At 38.9% G+C, this 19,531-nt stretch overlaps 1 protein-coding gene across 2 annotated transcripts in view; it reads right to left on the reverse strand.

Annotated features, from left to right (window-relative positions):
• ZBTB41 (zinc finger and BTB domain containing 41) overlaps positions 1,268-19,531 on the reverse strand; it is a 43,710-nt gene continuing 25,446 nt past the window's right edge. The window contains exons 10-11 of one of the 2 annotated variants that reach the window (XM_021064480.1): positions 15,976-16,064; positions 1,268-7,565 (exon numbers count right to left, since the gene is read on the reverse strand). In XM_021064480.1, the coding sequence (XP_020920139.1) occupies positions 6,910-7,565; positions 15,976-16,064 (745 nt within the window). In that variant the 3' untranslated portion in view covers positions 1,268-6,909. The remainder of the gene's footprint in view (positions 7,566-15,975; positions 16,065-19,531) is intronic. The other variant, XM_021064481.1, reaches the window with a different exon arrangement.

The following is a 19,531-nucleotide window of genomic DNA, read 5'->3' on the forward strand; positions in this document are numbered from 1 at the left end:
ACATTGGATCCAAGCTGCATCTGCAACCTACATCACAGCCTGCAGCAAGGTCGGATCCTTCACCCACTTGATCAAGGCCAGGGACTGAACCCTTTTGGACACCATGTTGGGTACTTAACCCGCTGAGCCACACTGGGAACTCCCTGGGTGTGTTCTTACTATCTCTTTCTCCCCCACCCCACTTGGGGGCTCTCACCGGAAAGCCCTGTTACAGACCAAGTGGAGAGGAACTAGAGCCCAGAAGTGAACTCGGCGATGAAGGCTGTTCCAGTACGGCCTCAAGAGACTGCAGCAATCCCTGAAGTTTGTTCCAGGAGAGGTCCTGAGCCAGAGCCACTCAGCTCAGCCACTTGTCTCCTGATCCCCAGAACCTGTGAGGTAATAAATGTCTCTAGTCTTAAGCCACTACATTTGGTTTAATTTGTTACACAGCAGCAGAATTAAGTATCCTACACAACGCTGCCTCCAACGGGACTTCTTTTGCAGAAATGGGCTCCTGTCCATGGAATCCTGGTCTTAACAGCTGCCTATGGAGGCTCAGTTGTGCTGTTAGATGCAGACAGCTGGCGAGGTCAGGCCCTGTCCTGTAACACAGCCTGTCCTTAGACCAGCAGTGGTCACTCCCATGCCCAGGGCACACAGTTCTGGGAAGGAGGGTGGAGGTCAGAGCGACCCCTTCTCACACTGAATAGTCCGTGCACCGAACCTTGCTATACTTCACACTTCTTGCCAAAAAAGAGCATGTGGACTCTGTTTCAAGCATCACAGTCACCATTAACATCTGAGTTCCTGTCATGGCTCTGCAGAAACGAATCTCACTAGCATCCATGAGGACACAGGTTCGATCCCTGGCCTCGCTCAGTGGGTTAAGGATCCGGTGTTGCCATGAGCTATGGTGTAGGTTGCAGACAGGGCTCGGATCCTGAGTTGCTGTGGCTGTGGTGTAGGCTGTGGCTACAGCACCGATTAGGCCCCTAGCCTGGGAACCTCCATATGAGATGAGGGTGGCCCTAAAAAGACAAAAAAAAAATTTGAATTTACATTAATTAGTCATTTAAAAACCATTCAATAGCTTAATGATTTATATATTTAATATATAAAGTATTTCAAAATGATATCTTGTTTAGGAAAAACATATAAAATTTTAATTAAATGTGCCCAAGACACTGGTTTTCTGTGTCCATGATCTTTTCATCATTCAGTTTTTCAGGAGGCAGGGGAGGACTGCATGTCATGCTGTGAAAACAGGTTCATTAACAACTAGATATGCTTTATTAGGACCAAAGAACTTTATATTTATTTTAAATATCAAAACAACACAAGGAACTAATTCAATATACAACACATTTCCTAGTCTTCACAGAGAACTGAATTTTTCCATAAAGACGTTGGTACTGAGAAAACACGAGACAGTCAAAAGATCTATAAAACTCACAAGATACTTTACACACAGTTGACAAAATAATGAGTCTTGATAGTTTAGATTTTTCTTTGTAATTGTTTTTGAAAGAGTCCTTAATGATTAAAAACAAAAACTTAAGATTGGAGACTGAAAACTAAGTTCAAAGGCATTTCCATTTTAATGTACAGCATAAATCCCGTAACCAGAACGTTTCCTACAGAACACGGAGCAGCCAAACGCCCACCTCTGCTCACTTTCTGGCAGCTGCACTCATCAACTGTGATACAGCTGTAATTTCTTATCCACAGATAAGAAAAGTCTTGATTGTTGAGGAATAAAAATTTTGTCTTTACACCACAGTTCACTGTCCAACTGTATGTAACGCAAGCAGGAATACCAAGCAAAGAGGTGAAATACCGAGACGCCTACATGCTCTCCATTCAAGAAATGTTTAGAATCTCCCAAAGCAATACAAGCACCAAAATTACTTCTTGAACCTAAGAATTTGGAAAAAAGCAGAACAAAGGAAGTATACTCATCTTTGATGACCTCTATTTTCTGGATGTAATTCTTATTTTCTCTTTATATAAACGGCTGCAGAGGCTAAATTTAAATTGTTTGGGATTTTGCAATAGTCCTAGACTCAGGATCAGGGCACAGCAAGTTGGAAGATGAAGAGTAAATGCAGCGCAGGTGCTCTCCCTACCAGACCTTCCGCTCATCCTCCAAGAGACCCAGTGCTGTTCCTTCTACCTCATTAAAGCCACTTCCAGAAAGGAAGAGCAGAAAGCATGCAACGATTCCAGGACAAAAGTACCTTGAAGCAGAAAGAAGCTGAGAAGAAATGAGGGAACAATACTCTCCCAAACCCACTAGAGACGTTACCAGGAGAGGAACGTGCAAAAGCAAGGGGAGGATCTAAAGGGAACTGTCTGTGGTTCCTAGAAATTATAAGAAAACTATTCTCACATTATCCATCACTTGATCTAATAGTAAGTAACATTTACTATAACACTTTTCAACGTTTTAGAAATGCTACTTGTTCTTCATTAAAAAATACATTTGAGTCATTTCAGATTTGGCACTGAATCTCAGAATAATCCAAATACGACTATAAAAGCCCTAATTCTTCCTGGGTTCCATCAACTCAAGTTGTCTCAAGTTGCTTGGGTTGTTTGCTGCTCCTAACGAGAGACTCATCTCACACCATCACCTCTGGTTCACTTTTAGGCAAACTGCAAAAAGAAGCTGTTCAGTGTAGAGCTGGGTGGTTGGGTAACTGATTATTAACAAGAAAAGGTGGAGAGGACAGGAGAAGGAGACAGAGAGGCAGACACACTCTTTTTATTTTACTTGTCAGATGCCTCTGAAGAGCATCTGGAGACAGGCCCAGGAGTGGCTTCACAGTAACCAGAAAGGCCACAATAGTAGAGATTAAAAAAAAAAAAAAAAAAAAAATTCACACTAGTAGTTGGTGCCAGTTTTCCTACAAAAACATAAAGCAACCTAAAAGAAGTGTTGCCTGACCAGCAGGCAACACAAACATAAGACAAATACATACCAACAACAAAGCAACCACAATTATTTATTAACCAGCACAATCTAGCCAGCAGAGTCAACTCCAAGCAACTACTGTGCATTGAAAAGACACGAAGCCTTCAACCCAGAGAAGATGGGCACATACAAAAGGACACTGTCACTGTCAAGGCTGATGCTCCACGTCTGACCTTCCACCAATGAGACAGCAGAGTGATCTGCTTGGAAGAGAATGCAAACTTACATACAGACGAGTTAATGGTGTTCTCAATTTGTTTGTAATTATAGAGTGAAAAAGCGAGGAATGACACTGAAATACGTATTAGCCCTTAACTTACAGCTTACAGTTACTCTGCAAAGATGTTTTGACACTTTTAAGTTGATGGAAAATTATTAGTGTACCTACTTCATGACCTACCATCACTTTAAAGGAGTCACTTAATAAAGCACCAGTTTAAAACCCTATTTTTGCTACTCTTCTCCCAGCAATGAATGACTAAATTACCTAAAGGTATTCAAAGATCACTGCCTTTACAGTTGTTGGTGAAATCCTGCTGGCATGAAGAACAAACTCTAATCCTAAGTGGTATTTTAGGCTGCAAAAAATAGGTGGGGTTTCTCATAAAAAAATCTTCAACTTGTCTTAAAAAAAATTCTAAGGCAAAATTATTTTAATAGTGTAGTGTAAAAAATAAGCTTATTATTTAGCATTTAATAGTGTCCACTTAAAAGATAACATTCAATTAATTAAACTGAGGAAAACTGAGTAACTGGTTTGTCAGTATGACTATTCCCAGAGTATTTTCTTCTGTTCTTATTTTTATACATATAAACACAAACACTTAATACTTAACCTTAGTATCCAAACTAACAATTTTTTTTTTAAAAAACCCATAATCCTAGGACTTCAAATGTGCTTCTTTGGACAAATATTTATTCAAACAACAAAGAATTTAAATTCTTTTAAACTATTTTAATACCTACTAAAAATCTTTGGTGCATTTAAGTAAAAACTGATTAGGTTAACAAATTTCTACATTTGATAAATTATTCAATGTACATATTAAGTGCTAACTGCTATCAGCTACAAAATTAATTTAAAACAATAAATTATGCTCACAAAATAAACTTAGTTGCAAGATTCAAAAATTTAAGTATAGTTATAGAATTAATGGATTTTAGAGTTAATGGAACATTTGTCCAAAATACTCCAAATCAAATATGACAAAAAGTTAACTGAAAAAAGCAGGCCTCATTTCATACATTTTTGTGCCAACTTCAAAAACATATACATTCAGTTTGCCCAAATCCATGAGGTTTTCGCAATTGTAAAATTTCTTATATTCTAATTTGGAGATTAGAGGCAGTGGATTTGTCTGTTTGTTCACTCACTGAGACTATTTCTTCATAAAAATTATACTACCTACCTCCCAGACTATTTAAGATTACGTGAGAAAATGCAGTGCCCAGCACATGGTAAGCATTCATTAATGCTTAATCCATTTTTCCCCCCTATTAGTAGCTCTGCCACTTACTAATGATGTGGGCTTAACCTTGGATTCTTTTATCTCTAACATGGGAATACGGCATGTCCTTTCAGAGCTGGTTATGAGGTTTAAATGAGATAACTGGGAAAGCATTTTATAAAACAGTAAACTACTATTCAAGTTTAAGTTCTCTACGGTAAAAACTAAATATAATCATGTTTCACTTTATAAAAGAGATGTATATCAGAAAAGTTCTATACTGTAAACCAACTCCTACAATCAAATCATCTATTTAAAGCATTAGGAGATTATTATTAAAAGAACCCTAAAGTCAATACCTTCAAAAAGCAAAGTATTCTTCTGAATGTGAAAATGCAACACTTTCTTTTTCTGCTACCAAATATATAATATACCACACACATACACATATATACCATTTGCCTTTTTATAAGTCCAAACTTCTACATTGGTTTATATGCAAGGCAGGGTACATTTTTAGATATGATTTCTTTTCATCATACTAAGTTTTTTAGTTACAAGTCTTGTAGGTCTTTATGATAAAAATCATAAAGATATACATTTTTAAAGTCAATTTGAAAGACTAATAGTACCTCATATAGTCAAGTTCTATCATGTAAGTACCCCAGACATAACATTTCCACACACAAGTAAGAATGCTTTAAAAAGAATTAATACATTAATTATATCCACTAGTCCTAGGATAATTACAACCAAACTTAGATAAATGAGGCAAAATTCAGGTTGGTTTTATTATTTATATGAGCTCCTTTGGTTAACTGCCCTAATTCTCAACAATTTTTTTCTTTTGTTTCACTTCCACCAGAGTGGTGAATATTCCTGTAAAGTACCTTCATTTCTTAAGTGCTTCAGCAAACAAGTTTCCACATTATTAAGTGGTTAAATTTTATCCACTAAAACTTCATTATTTTATTTGTGATTTTTTTTTTTTTTTTTCACAAGGGCTGGGCCAGACTTTACACACAAAAAAGTGCTTAAAGCAATTAGGAGTGTAAACAAAACTGAAATAGAAAACTCTTAAAACTGCTATTTTCCAGTAGTTTACATACAAATGACATGCTAGTAATAAATCAACCCTGCCTATTCTCTAATCCTTCAAGCAGCTCTACTAGGAAACATTCTCCTAGTTTTAAGTTTCAATTGACTTGAAGATATGGAAAGTGCACATCTTTAAAGGTATTTTACAATTGTGACTGACTTTTTTCTCATTTAATTTTAATCAGTGAGGTTTTGCTCTAACTGCTATTTCCCTTCACCAAGTCCTCAACTTTTGTCTCATACAAAAATAAAGATCAAGGATAATTACAGACTTGAGGCTTATGAATAAAGCAAAAATAAAGGACTAGATTACATATTAATGTAAATCTGTATACAAGTAGTGGTTCCCTTTAATTAAAGTAAACATTAAGTTTAATTAGACATGAATTTTCTAATTTGGCACTTTTTCTAACAATGATATATGAAATCTCCCTCCAGGTTCTGATTCCCAGAGTTTCAGTTAGCCAAGGGAAATGAGACCAAAAGTAGCGTGTTAATTTTCATTTAGTTATAACTGCCCCTTCCATAGTAAAATGAAGATATATGCTGGGACATATTGTTGATGTTTCTGAAATAAATGGCAGAATACAAAAGGTGAACTTACCTTGAAAGATTATCTAGTTAAAACCATCATATCTTGCTTTGAACACGTTTTCAACATGTACAATTAATGCCTAGACCTATATTTGCATTTCCTATTCATCATAATTGAAGCCTAGGCAAAAACCAGACATCTGGATCATTATCTCAATTCTACATTTCACTTCTAATCTTTCGTTGGTTAGCTTTCTTGGCTTTGAGTTTGTCAAAAAAACCAAAGGAGTGTAAGCCGAAATTATAAGCAAATTAAAACAGAACACAGAACTATTCAAATCTTTCTCATAAATGCCATTTCCTAAATTTATGGAAATTTAAAATTTTTAAAAATCTGGAAAAAAAAATAACAATGCATCGTAGAATAAAGAACAGTTGCGATTATCAGTATACTCTTATATTCTTTCTTAAAGGCTACATGGTCCTTAACATTTGTTTGGAAAACAGGGAAGGGAAAAAAGAGGAATGAGACCAAAGATGAATAAAAATTTCCACTGACGATTTAAAAACAAATACCCTCATAAGGTCAACAGCTAATAGTTTTGGGAAGTTAGCGAACTCATTAAAAATTAGCACTAAATAATCTTTAAAAATCACAAAAATGTCCATTTCAAATAGTATACCTCAAAATGCATCCAAATATTCATGTTCGGTAAACAGAGATACGTATTTTTCTTGATTTGACATGGTTCTGAGGACTTGAGAAACCAGAGAAAATGAAAAAATAGCAGCCCCACTGATTCGAAAGCCGCCAGCTCTAGGCTACACTTGCTGCGTAGCCCTCGACACGGTCTGTGGAATGTTTCGATTTACTCATGAGTGATGCTCGCTGTTAGAAATATTTTGTACAGCAGGGGCGTTATCCAGGCCCAATAACGTTCCGAGATAAGACTGTTCTCTAGGATCCAGCATTTGTTCGGGGCGCACTGGATGAACTATGTTTGCGGGCTGCGGAGTAAGAGTGTATTTCTCCAGAAACGCCAAGTCGGCTGCTCGCGGGTAATCGGCGGAGGGTGGCTGCGGCGACAAGATCTCGTGGGCAGGGGGCGGGAGGGTGGTGGTGTGGCGCACCAGGTCGCTCTGCGAGTCGGGCCTCTGCACGGGCACCAGGGTCACGGGGACACAAACCTCCGCCGACACGTTCTGGAACATGGTCTTGGCTTCCGACTGGTAAGCTTTGGGCGGGTCCATGTACTGCTTTGTTTCGGTTTGAAAAATTTTATCATCGGATGAGTACTCCACCGGCAAGGATACGAGTTTTTCCTCGGAAGCGCTGAGAGGATCGTCAGGAGACTTTATGCCATGCACGTGGTCGATGTGGTACTTCAGCTTGTCTTTCCGCTTAAACGTGGCATTGCAGTGTGGACAGTTGAAAGGCCGCGCGTCGGAATGAATCACCAGGTGTTTTGTTAAAGTTTTCTTGATTCGGAAAGATTGGTTGCAAATCTGACACTTGTATGGTTTTTCACCTGTATGACCACAAATGAAAGTTAGTGTAAAACGTACCCACTTGGTAAGACAGTGATTTTAATTAGGTAGAAAGTTTGCTATGTGCGTACTTACAAGAACTTAATAAAAGCAGCAATATTATATGCATCATAAAGGGGAGACAGTACAGTAACTGGTAAAGAGAACAGGCTTAAACATCAAAAAGATCTGGGTTTGAAATCTAATTATACCACTGAGTAGCCCAAACCTCCAGCAAGCTCCCCAATGTCATCTTTTTTTTTTTTTTTTTTTTGGTCTTTTTAGGGCACACCTGTGGCATATGGGGTAGGGGTCAAATTGGAGCTGCAGCTGATGGCCTACGCCACAGCAAAGCCAGATCCTTAACCCACTCAGCAGCGCCAGGGATCAAACCCACATCCTCATGGATACTAGTCAGGTTCGTTACTGCTGAGCCACAACGGGAACTCCTAAGCACAGTTTCCTGGCCTGTAACATGGAAAAACAACAGTACCTACACCTCATGGAGTTGGTGAAAGGACTGAATGAGAAAATGAAGTAATAGTTCACTGTATGTGTCAAGTCCTTGATAAACCTAGGCTATTATTAATTATTATTGCTTGCTGTTATTCCCATCACCCCTAAAAGTGTTGTAAAACCAGAGCATTTGATTTCCTCCCAACCAAGAAGAATAAAAACTAAAATAGCAACTCTGATTAGCCTGGTTCCTTGGATCAGAATAAGAAGTAGTAATACCGATGGTCAGTAAGGCTGAGGTCGAAACAAGGAGAGTTGAGCAGGATCACGAATCAGGAGGCAGGGCACCACGTCAAGCTTCTTGGGTCTAGATCCCCTTTCCAGTAAGATCATTCCTACCTGGGCACCTCCTGTAGCAACATTCTGGAGCCACCACTGCCCCAACAAAATCACACAGGAGACCACAGTAGCTATCACAATGCCAGTGTATTAATTTACCAAACCAAACCAAACCGAACACCCAAAAAAGAAGAATAAGGAAGCCGGACCAGTGTTCAATTCTTCCTGAGTCAGGTTCTCCCACTGTAGTTTTTTTGCTTTTTTCATATGAAACATTATGAATTCTTAGAGTAGCCAGGGTGGTTGACAGGATAAGTACACCTTCCAATCCCTGGAAGCTGTGAATTTGCTGCCTCACACGGGAATAGGACCTTGCAGATGTGATTAAGGTCAAGGATCCCCAAGTGGGGAGATTAACGAGGCCCAATCTAATCACATGAGTCCCTGAAAGTGGCGACGGCTGGAGATGAAAGGGCTGGAGAGCTGTGACAAGGGAACTCAACTCCGCTTTGCTGGTTTTGAAAACTGAAGGAGGGGGGCCGGGACCCAAGGGTTGTGGCAGCTGCTATAAGCTGGGAAAACTGGAACCTGGGTCCTGGTCCTGCAACTCGAAAGAATCTATTCTATCAATGACCCAAGTGAGCAGGAGACAGATCCTGCCTAGAGCCTCCAGAAAGAAATGCAGCTCCTCTAGGTTTCAGCCTGGGTCACACTTATCACCTACAGAGCGGACACATGACAAACTTGTACTGTTTAAGCCCCCAGGTTTGTGGTCATTTGTTACAGCAGCAATAGAAAGTAATTAACCCAGACATACTGTTTCAGTAGATACAAAGGCATATTTTAACAAATGAAAATATTTTATATTAGTTGTCACATGAGTTTCTTGATATCAGTATCTTCTTCACCTTTCCATGTAAAATACCACCAATTCTCCTAAAAACTTAAGAGATAAGTTGGAACACTAATATCAAATAATTAGTTATTTCTTAAATATTCTTGTTTAATTATTATTTTGTGGCCTACTGGAACTTTCAAATCCCTAGGGACAGAAAATGAATACAGATGGGGATGTTGGGTTCCTGGTACTATTAAATTTCTACTTTCTTCTGGATTAATATCATTACTGATGTTGCTGGAGAAGAAGCAGGACATGAAGTCACAGATTAGGTACAGGGCTAATGTTCCTGAAGGATAGTATTTTGCAACTCTGTCTAAAACGCACTGCATGCAACATCCGATTTTACGTACAATACTTACAATCAGGGATAGTATGAAACAAAAATCATAAAGGAATGTTTTGAAAAAAATTACACTTTCAAAATGCAAGAACTACAAAGTGCTTTCTATTGGCATCAAAACTTGTCACGCAAGGAGCATTTCACAATTTTTTTCAAAAATGAAAACACTACAGCATTACTTACACCACCAAGAAGCACAGGATTTATTTTCAGAGAGGAAAGTATTGGTTTTAAGTGTTCTTTGGTATAGTTCTAGACAAGATGGTTTCTTAAGTATCTTAGTTAAAAAGCTTTTAGAAATGCAGAGATAACATTTGAACTTCAAGTCAGTCAATCAGCTCCAGTGTCTCATAAACACTTTTTAGGAAACTGGGACCCAGAGAGAAATATTTCTTTGAGAAGTTTCTATTATCATTTTAAACAACTGTCAATTTCAATTAAAAAAAAATCAAACTAGGTGTGTCAAAAGACAAAATCCACAAAGAAATGTTGACATTATTAAATTAAAAGGCAAGTGCAAAGTGCTGAAATATACACAAGTAGAAAGAGTCAATACATGCTGTGCACCTCAAAGGAGGAGTACAGGGTAAGAAATACACTTTCTACCGTGAGCCTTTCAATAGTAAAGTTACCTAGTTGACAGCTGGGTACATCTCAAGATCACAAATCAGAGACATACAGAAACAAATGGCAAGATCTATTTGTTGAGAGTAGAAGGAGAATAAACAACATGCAAAGAGACAAACTATTTCTCAGCTGAAATCATAGTAACCTATGAGCCTTTAGAATTAAAAACTGTCTTTTCTACTGGATCGGTTATGCTTACTTAGATATTTATTGAAAATGTAACTGGTGGACTTTCATTTCAGACTTGATAGTTTATTTTTTGGGTGTTTTTGTTTGTTTGTTTGTTTTCTTTGTCCACAGCCATGGTATGTGGGGGTTCCTGGGCCAGGGACTGAACTCAAGCCACATCAGTGACAATGCCAAATCCTTAACCAGTACGCCACCAGGGAACTTCCAGATTTGAAAGTTTAGACCAGATGAAGCTTCTTGCTGGTGAAGAGGGGGAAGATAAAAGGTTAAAAACAAACAAAAAACAAACCCAAACCCTATTCTTTGGAGGCTCTCAGGTACACTGAGGCAGCGGGAACTCGGGAAGGCCTCTCTGCTGCACTCTCAGATTTAGTGTCTGGGGAGCAGTAAGGCCCAGGGACAGCCTAAGGCTTGAGAACTGACATCTCACTGAAAAGGAAAGATACAAGTTGGTGTTTGGGACTACCAAGGATCGGAGGGTCAAGAGGCCGGAAAGGAAGGAACAACAACAGAGACAAGAACCACAGTATCTGTATTTGCCAACTCCTAAGAGGAACATCTGAGACAGCTAGAAACCAGGTGCAGGGAGGCCAGAGGTTGAACAGATATTTCAGCAACCCCAAAGGCATCAGAAAGACCGCTGAGAGGTCAAGTCTCACCAAAGTGGAGGGACTCTAGCACAAGCGTGAGAGTTTAGCTGAGACCCTATAATGATGAACTAGGAGAAAGGTAGATGAGAAAAAGACCAGAAACAGATCAGTAGCATCTCATAGTCTATCTGCTTGTCAGTAGAAAATATATCTGTGAAAGAACACATTTCAAGAGCCTCTACAATTTTTCATTCACAAAATATGAAGTTCAATGCACACTACCAAGCGTGTCAAGAAACAGGACCAAATGACCAAATGCCAAGGGGTGGGGGGGAAGATGCACTCAAACGTAAAGAGATATTATATAAGACTGGAACATTAAATGAATATGATTAATATGTTCAAGAAAATTTTAAAAAAGAATCTCACCAGTAAATAGGAATACAGAGGGAAAAAGTAAATTCTAGATAGCAGAAAAAAAAAAAGATTAATAAAATAGGAAAACAGATCAATAGAAACATCAGATGGAAGCACTAAGAAATAGGATTGAAAATATAGAAAAAAGGGAGCTCCCATCGTGGCTCAATGGTTAACGAATCTGACTAGGAACCATGAGGTTGCAGGTTCGATCCTTGGCCTCGCTCAGTGGGTTAAGGATCTGGTGTCGGTGTGAGCTGTGGTTGCAGATGCGGCTCAGATCCCATGCTGCTGTGGCTATGGTGCAGGCCGGTGGCTACAGCTCCGTTTGGACCCCTAGTTTGGGAACCTCCATGTGCCACCGGTAGGGCCCTAGAAAACACAAAAAATACTATCCAAAAGAGAGCCGATACATCCTTAGCCCAGTAAAAAGAGGAGCATTTTACAAGGATAAAAAAGACCCTTCAGGGAGTTCCCATTGTGGTTCAGTGGGGTAAGGACCCAGAACTGCTGTGACCTTGTGATGCGGCTCGGATCTGGCATGGCTATGGCTGTGGTGTAGGCCGGCGAAGACAGGGTAAGACAGAAAATTTAACCCAAAGAAAATGGAAAGAATGAGAAAAGTAGGAAAAAAAAAATACAATAAATATAAAAGGAAATCAATAAAACCTAGTTGTTCTTCAAAAAGATTAATAAAATTGATCAATTCTCAGAAAGAAAAGGCAAATTACCAATAACAGGAATGAAAAAAAGGTATCACTAAAGATCCTATAGTCACTAAAAAGATAATACTCTGAATTTTGCCAATAGATTTAATATTTTAGATTAAGTAAAATTCTTTAAAAATGAAACGAGGACTTCCCATCGTGACTCAGTGGAAACAAATCTGATTAGTATTCATGAGGATGCAGGTTCAATCCCTGGCTTCACTCAGTGGGTTAAGGATCCAGTGTTGCCGTGAGCTGCGGTGTAGGCTGCAGACACAGCTCGGATCTGGTGCTGCTGTGGCTGTGACAGAGGCATGCGGTTACAGCTCCAATTTGCCCCCTAGCCTGGGAACCTCCATATGCCCTGGGTGTGGCCCTAAAAAGACCAAAAAAAAAAAAAAAAAAAAAAAAAAAAAAGAATCAAAGATCTGACAGCTGTTACTATTAAAGAATCTTTAATTGAAACCATTCTCCAAAGAAAGCAATAAATTCAGCAGAATTTTGTAGTGAATTCTTCCAAACAGTAATGAGGAAACAGTGCCAATATTATATAAATTTCTCCAGCTAACTGTAGAAGATGTATTATTTCCCAAATTACTTTTTTGATGCCAGCATAGTCATGATAGCAAAACTTGCCAGGGACATAACAAGGAAAAAAAGGCCATATGTCTCATGAACATAGAGCAAAAAACTCCCCCAAACAAAAATAAAATAAAACAAATTAATGTATTTTATCACGATAATAAAGAAAAAATTTTATGATGACTTCAATAAAAGAAGGGGAGAAAATCTGATAAAATTCAATGCCTATTCATAACAAATGCTCTAAATAAACTAGGAACCAATGGTAATTTCCTTCTCAAAATGAAAGAAAAAATAGCTTATAATTTTGTACAAAAATATCAAATGTCTAGGTATAAATTTAATAAAAGATGTGTGAGATATCTGCACTCAATACTACAAATCAATCTTTGAGAAAAAAATTAAGAAGACTTAAAGGAAGGATATACTGTGTTCACAGATTAGATGATTCACTATTATAACGATAATCAATAAAGGAAAATTTGACTAAAGATTCAATGACATTCTAGTAAAATTCCCGAAAGGTATTTGTATTTGGAAATTTAATAAGCTGCTTATAAATTCATATAAAAACATAGAAGAAAAAGAATAAGACAGACACTGAAAAAAACAAAGTCGGAAGATTTATACTGTAAGATCTCAAAAGCCACAGTGTCTTAAATAGCAATAGCAACGGTGCAAGAATATACAAATAGTCCAATGTGGAGTTCCCACTGGGGCTCAGTGGAAACGAATCCAAATAGTATCCATGAGGATGCAGGTGCCATCTCTGGCCTTGCTCAGTGGGTCAGGGATCTGGTGTTGCCATGAGCTGTGGTGTAGGTTGCAGACGTGGCGTGGATCCTGTATTGCTGTGGCTGTGGCGTAGGCCAGTAGTTGTAGCTCTGATTTGACTCCTAGCCTGGGAACTTCCATATGCCGTAGGTACAGCAAAAAAAGCTCCCCCAAACCCCCAGATAGTCTGATGCAACAGAAGAGAGTTCAGAACAAACCATACATATACGATCACTTAAAATGAATATGCCTGTGAAATGCAGTGAGGGAAGGACTGTCCTTCTAATAAACAGTGCTAGGATCACATGTTAAAAAAAAAAAACACAAAAACTCAGAACTTTACTATTATTACCTAATAGTAAAAATAAATTAGAGAAGGTTCATAATTTAAATATGTAAGTTAAAATAAATTTCCACATGGTACAAGAAAAACATACTAATGACCTTGGGATAGGCAAAAGCATCAGTACAGACAATGCACTAAGGGTATCGGCCCTAGAGAAAAAGAATCTTGGCGAGCACAGTTCTTGCAGCCCAGGGAGGTGCACTTAGAGCAGGGAAGCTGGTGCAGCACCCGGCCATCTCCTCAGCAAACGGTCCCAGGTCCCAGACGATTTCGACCTCATTTTATTCCATACCTACATTTAGCAATCCTCCTTTTAATGAGTAAATTTAGCAGTTCTCCTTCCTTGATAAGAGAAAAGGACACCTTGGCCAGTACACATCAGTATCTTCTTTTCTAGAAGGTGAAGAGTAAGCTACTGAGTTGAGTTTCTGGACCTGTAAATCTCAGGAACTGACTTGGGAACATGGTGCCCAGTTCTTGAAACAGCCGCTCTGTGAAGTCCGACCCGGGTAGCCTCCTGATTATTTTAGATCAGAAGGTGACAAACTACAGCCTGGAAGCCAAATACAGCCTCTTAGAGGCAGCTTTGGTAAATACTGTTTTCTTGGAATGCGGTCATGTTTATTCACTTACACCCCGTCTATGGCTGCTTTCATGTTACAACAGCACAGGTGAGTGCCTGGCAGGGAGGTTGCCTGGCCCACAAAGCCTTCAATGTTTACTCTCCAGTCCTTCACTGAAAAAGTGGGCTGAGCCCTGCTTTAAGGATTTCTTCCTCTCATTTCATAAGTGCCAGAAACTCTGTCTTTATTCTGGAACAGAGCTCATTTCCTCACTTCTCCGAGGACAGAAGGACTTGCCCCCCTGGCCCAACTACCTGAGAGACATGCAGAAGAGGGAATGGCACACAGTCACTAGCTATCAACTAACTGCTATAAATCATGTTTTCAAAAAACCGAATGCAGTCAGAAAGCCAGACTTTATTAGCTTTCTCCTCTATATGGTTCCTGAAGTTTTACAATTCTTAAATCTTCAGTGGTCTCGAACTAACTTTTGGCAAGTTCACCATCTCTTTTCAATCCTAAGTTAATAACAGTTATTACTTACAACTGTAGGCCTGCAGCTGTAGCTCCGATTGGATTGTGCGGAATAGCATTAATACAGGTTCCACATTTTACACTCCGATATATGCTCCCCCCCCCAAATTATGACTTTTTCACTTGGAGGGGGTGTCATTTTATGTTTAACAGCAATAATGTATCAATCATAAATCCTTTACTGCAATTCTTTGCTACTGAAATTGCCCCAATCCAGTTACTTCCCATCTGATAGGTATGAAATCAATTACTTTTCTCTTTCAGAACAGCAGCTTGACAAAATCCAAACTAAATATAAACAAAACAGCCATAAATACATAACTGGTTTTCTTTCTTTCTTTCTTAAAAAGAAGGAATGAAAGCTTTATATGAGAAGTCAAAGAACTATGATAATGTACAGGAAAAAAACCCCAACAATTTATGTTTTAAAATATGGTAGTATTGTCAAGGGGAGGAAAAAAAAGTACTGAAAGAGAAGAAAATAAATGTCTTCCAGAGACTCACACAGCTATAGAGGAAGCATGAGCAAGGAGAAAAGGGGAAAAAGAGAACTAAAAGTTAAATCAATTCCCTATGAAAAATTGTTTTCCCAAATTCTACGAAATGATATTCAAAAGTATCGAAGCTATAGGAGTCCTGTCATGGCTCAATGGTTAGTGAACCTGACTGGCATCCACGGGGACTCGGGTTCGATCCTCAGTGAGCTGAGGATCCAGCATTGCCATGAGCTGCGGCATAGGTTGCAGACATGGCTCGGATCCCGTGTTGCTGTGGCTGTGGTGTAGGCCTGCAGCTGTAGCTCCGACTGGATCACTAGCCTGGGAACCTCCATATGCTGCAGGTGTGGCCCTAAAAAGACAAAGACAAAAAAAAAAAAAAAAAGTATTAAAGCTTTTATGGTAGAGGACCAGAATATTGGCCGTTCATGACATCAACTTTAAATAACTAAAAATCTTACTGAGGAAAAAAAGAACAACAAAGTATAAAGGTCCATATATCACACAATAATTACACAAAAATGTATATAAGCCACCTATTAGGTTTTACCTGAATGCGTCCGAAAATGCATTTCCAGACTTGATTTGCCTTTAAAAATTTTCTTACAAACATCACATTGATGAAAGGTTGCTTTATATCTAAGAAAATAAAAAGGTTTGAGTTTTTAAATATAACTGTAATAAATAACAATGAAAATGTTACAACTTCATATATAATTCTCACATGATTAAAGCACAGAATTCCAAAGGAACACGGAACTACTTTTTTAAGTATCAACCTTATCTCTGGCTCTTCCTCCCCCAGTTATATTCAACAAATAAATCTATAAAAGGATGTCCTTTGATGTTCAAAATTAAACCACTTAATTTTAAATGGCTAATTTTAAATTTTAAACCACTTTAAATTCTTGAACTTTTGAATTGTTATTTCTTGCTGTAAAAGATACCAAAGGCAAAATTACAGAGACGGAACAAAATCAATGATGTGGGTAAAAGGAAGCAGACTGCAAAGGTGCCTGGTGGAAGTTTGAGGGGTGATAGATTTATTCTATGTCTCAGCTTGTGGTAATGACTTGCATGCATTCGTCAAAATCTGCAGAACCATACACTAAAAACAGTGAATTTCTCTGTATGTAAATTGAACCTTAATTAAATTAAAAAAAAAAAAAACAACAGATGCAAAGGTGCAGTGAAAAGAAACTGCAGTAGTCACAGTAGTTACATTCATCAAAAGGTGACACTGTTTTCCTGGGTACACATTATAAAATAAATACTATAAACTTAGAATTTACACCTAAATAAAAAAGAATTAGACACCGGTCCTGTATTTTTATTGCAGATTAACAGATATAAAAAGCTATAAGTCAGAAAACTGACAGAACACTGTAAACCAGCTATAATGGAAGAAAAAAAAAATCATTATATAATATTAAAAAAAAAACCTATAAATTACTCAAAAGTTAAGTAGCGCCTAAGACAACATGTTTGTGAGTTAATCCTAAACTCAAAATTTAGGTGTAAGGATTAAGATATTTGCAAAATAATTAGCATTTCAGTGGTAGTTACGAGAAAAGCTGTAGCATCTCACCTTGGAAGAAGCACATACATTGAGAAACAAATCAAACACAGGCTCCCGGGAAGTTCTCTAAGACAGCTGGGCCCTTAACATATCTGAGGTCTGGAATGTTTAGCATGTTGTTATTAAATAGCAACGGGATGCCTAAGATTTCAAACGCCATCCTCACTTTCTGATTCAACCAGCTCAACATTTACAAAGTAGCTACAGAGACACCCTGTCTCCCAGAAACTTCTAACTGATGAAAGGGACATTTAAAAAGATAACATGGATTCAGTGAATTGGGAGTGGCAATGAACTCAGCAAGTGTCTCATCCCATTCATATCCACGGTAAATATAAACAGAGATACAAACAGGGTCTCCACAGGCTCACGGAGAAAGAAGCAGTGGTTCTCATCCAGGGGCATTCTGACCCCACGGGACATTTGGCAATGCCTGGAGATGGTTTCGGTGTTCACGACTCAGGGTAGGTGGGTGCTACTGGCCCCGGTCACCTAGCGGGTACAGAGAGGCCAGGGAGACTGATAAACATCCCACATGCACAGAACACTGTACCCCGAGACAAGGAATGATCAGTACTGCAGCCAAGAAATCTCAGTCTGTACTATGAACAGTTCTGTTCTGAACACGGATGCACTCGAAACATTTAACCTGACTCAGGGGATGTAGGAGGAAGATAAACTGCAAGGACCTGCGCTGGGTCAGGTTCAAGGTGTTCAGCTCCCTGTTCTCACACAGACATCCAAGAGCAGAGGGTTCAGCACAGGAGGGGTACCCGTCCAAATGAAGCAGAGATGCCCAGGATGAAAGGATTTGAGATATGTCTACTGGGTGCAGCAATAAGAACGCATTCTGACGCAGGTGGAGAGGGAGGGTGAGGTCAGAGGTCACAGCCCAACAGCTGCAGCAGTGACGGAAAGTGAAGCAGAGGCTACGGAAGTAGAGCCATCGCTGAAAATGTTGGGAAGAAGAGACACTGGAAGGAACTGGGGGGAGGAAGGGTGCTCGTCCTCGTCACTTCCCACATTCTCTCGTTGAACAAGCCGCTTTTATACATACACTCATCTCCAGATCTTTATACACAGCCAAACGCCACTCCCGAGACGCAGACTCCCATCTACTGGATTTTAGTTTCAATGTGCATTGACCGCCTCAAAGGCAGCACACACCCAACAATTCCTCGACACCTCTGTTAGTCTCTAACTCGGGGAAGACTAACTCAGTCTCTAACTGCATAAATGAGTGAAGCCACATTTCCAAATGACAGATGCATGCTGTTGCGATATACGCACAGGCTAAAAATCCACTTCAGAGCATAAGATACTGACCATAAAAGAGGATGAAAATTTCATCAACTGTGTTTGCGACTCCACCTTGCACCCACCCTTAAGAAGGACCACTTGTGGTAGCCAAGAGTAACATCCACGATTTCCTAAGGTTACTGTGTGGCTCTTCTCCTTTGACCAACGATGCCCCTGAGTGAGCCAAGTGCTCCTCATTTACTTCTGGGTGACACGTGACGGCACATATGACAATCCAGTCATCTTCTATTAAGCCATTCATGAGATTTACAAAGATATAAAATGAAACCACTCTTTGAACATTTGTTTTGCTTTGTAAAGTTGTTATTTTTCACAAAACTGCTATTTACATAGCATACGGCTATGTTATTATTTTAGGTGAATTAATAAGTACTTGCTTTTTCTCATTTTAATTTCTAATATGATTCCATCACTTATTTAAACAATATCGTTATTTTTATATCATAATTTATACAAATAAAAGCCCCTGACGTACTGAATAATTTTGAAGAGTATAAAGCAGCTAAGAAAAAGGTTATAGAATCTCTGGGGCAGGAGAGTCTGCAGTTCTAGTTTCCACCCACTCATACAATATGTTGACGTTCTTATTTCCTTTTTCGAGAGTGTCACGTATATCTTTATATCCCAGCACTTAGCAGTATTCCTAGCATCTATGGAATACAAGAGTTCAATGACTACAATGAATACATTGATTTAATGAGTGCAACACTGAACAAAAATCAATGAAGGCAACAACAAACCAATACACGACAATGGAAAAAGGACTACAACTCAATACTCCCTACTCTTCTTCAAACTGGTCTGCCATTCACTACATTACATATACTATGTACATTTGGTTGATCAAGCTCAGCATTACACTAAGTTTTCTGGCGCCTTAGACCACATTTACTACTTACCATTTGCTCCAAATAACTAGTCCATGAACATGAATTCCTTGAACATTTTACACGCAACAACTAATCTCAGTTAAACCTGGATATCTAAATTGTAAGAAAAATTTGATTTCCAGGAGTTCCCGTTATGGTGCAGTGGAAACGAGTCTGACTAGGAACCATGAGGTTGCGGGTTCGACCCCTGGCCTCGCTCAGTGGGTTAAGGATCTGGCATTGCCATGAGCTGTGGTGTAGGTCACAGACTCAACTTGGATCCTATGTTGCTGTGGCTGTGGTGTAGGCCAGCAGCTACAGCTCCGATTAGACCCTTA

Source organism: Sus scrofa, chromosome 10, assembly GCF_000003025.6.
Source record: "Sus scrofa isolate TJ Tabasco breed Duroc chromosome 10, Sscrofa11.1, whole genome shotgun sequence".
Taxonomy (NCBI): domain Eukaryota; kingdom Metazoa; phylum Chordata; class Mammalia; order Artiodactyla; family Suidae; genus Sus; species Sus scrofa.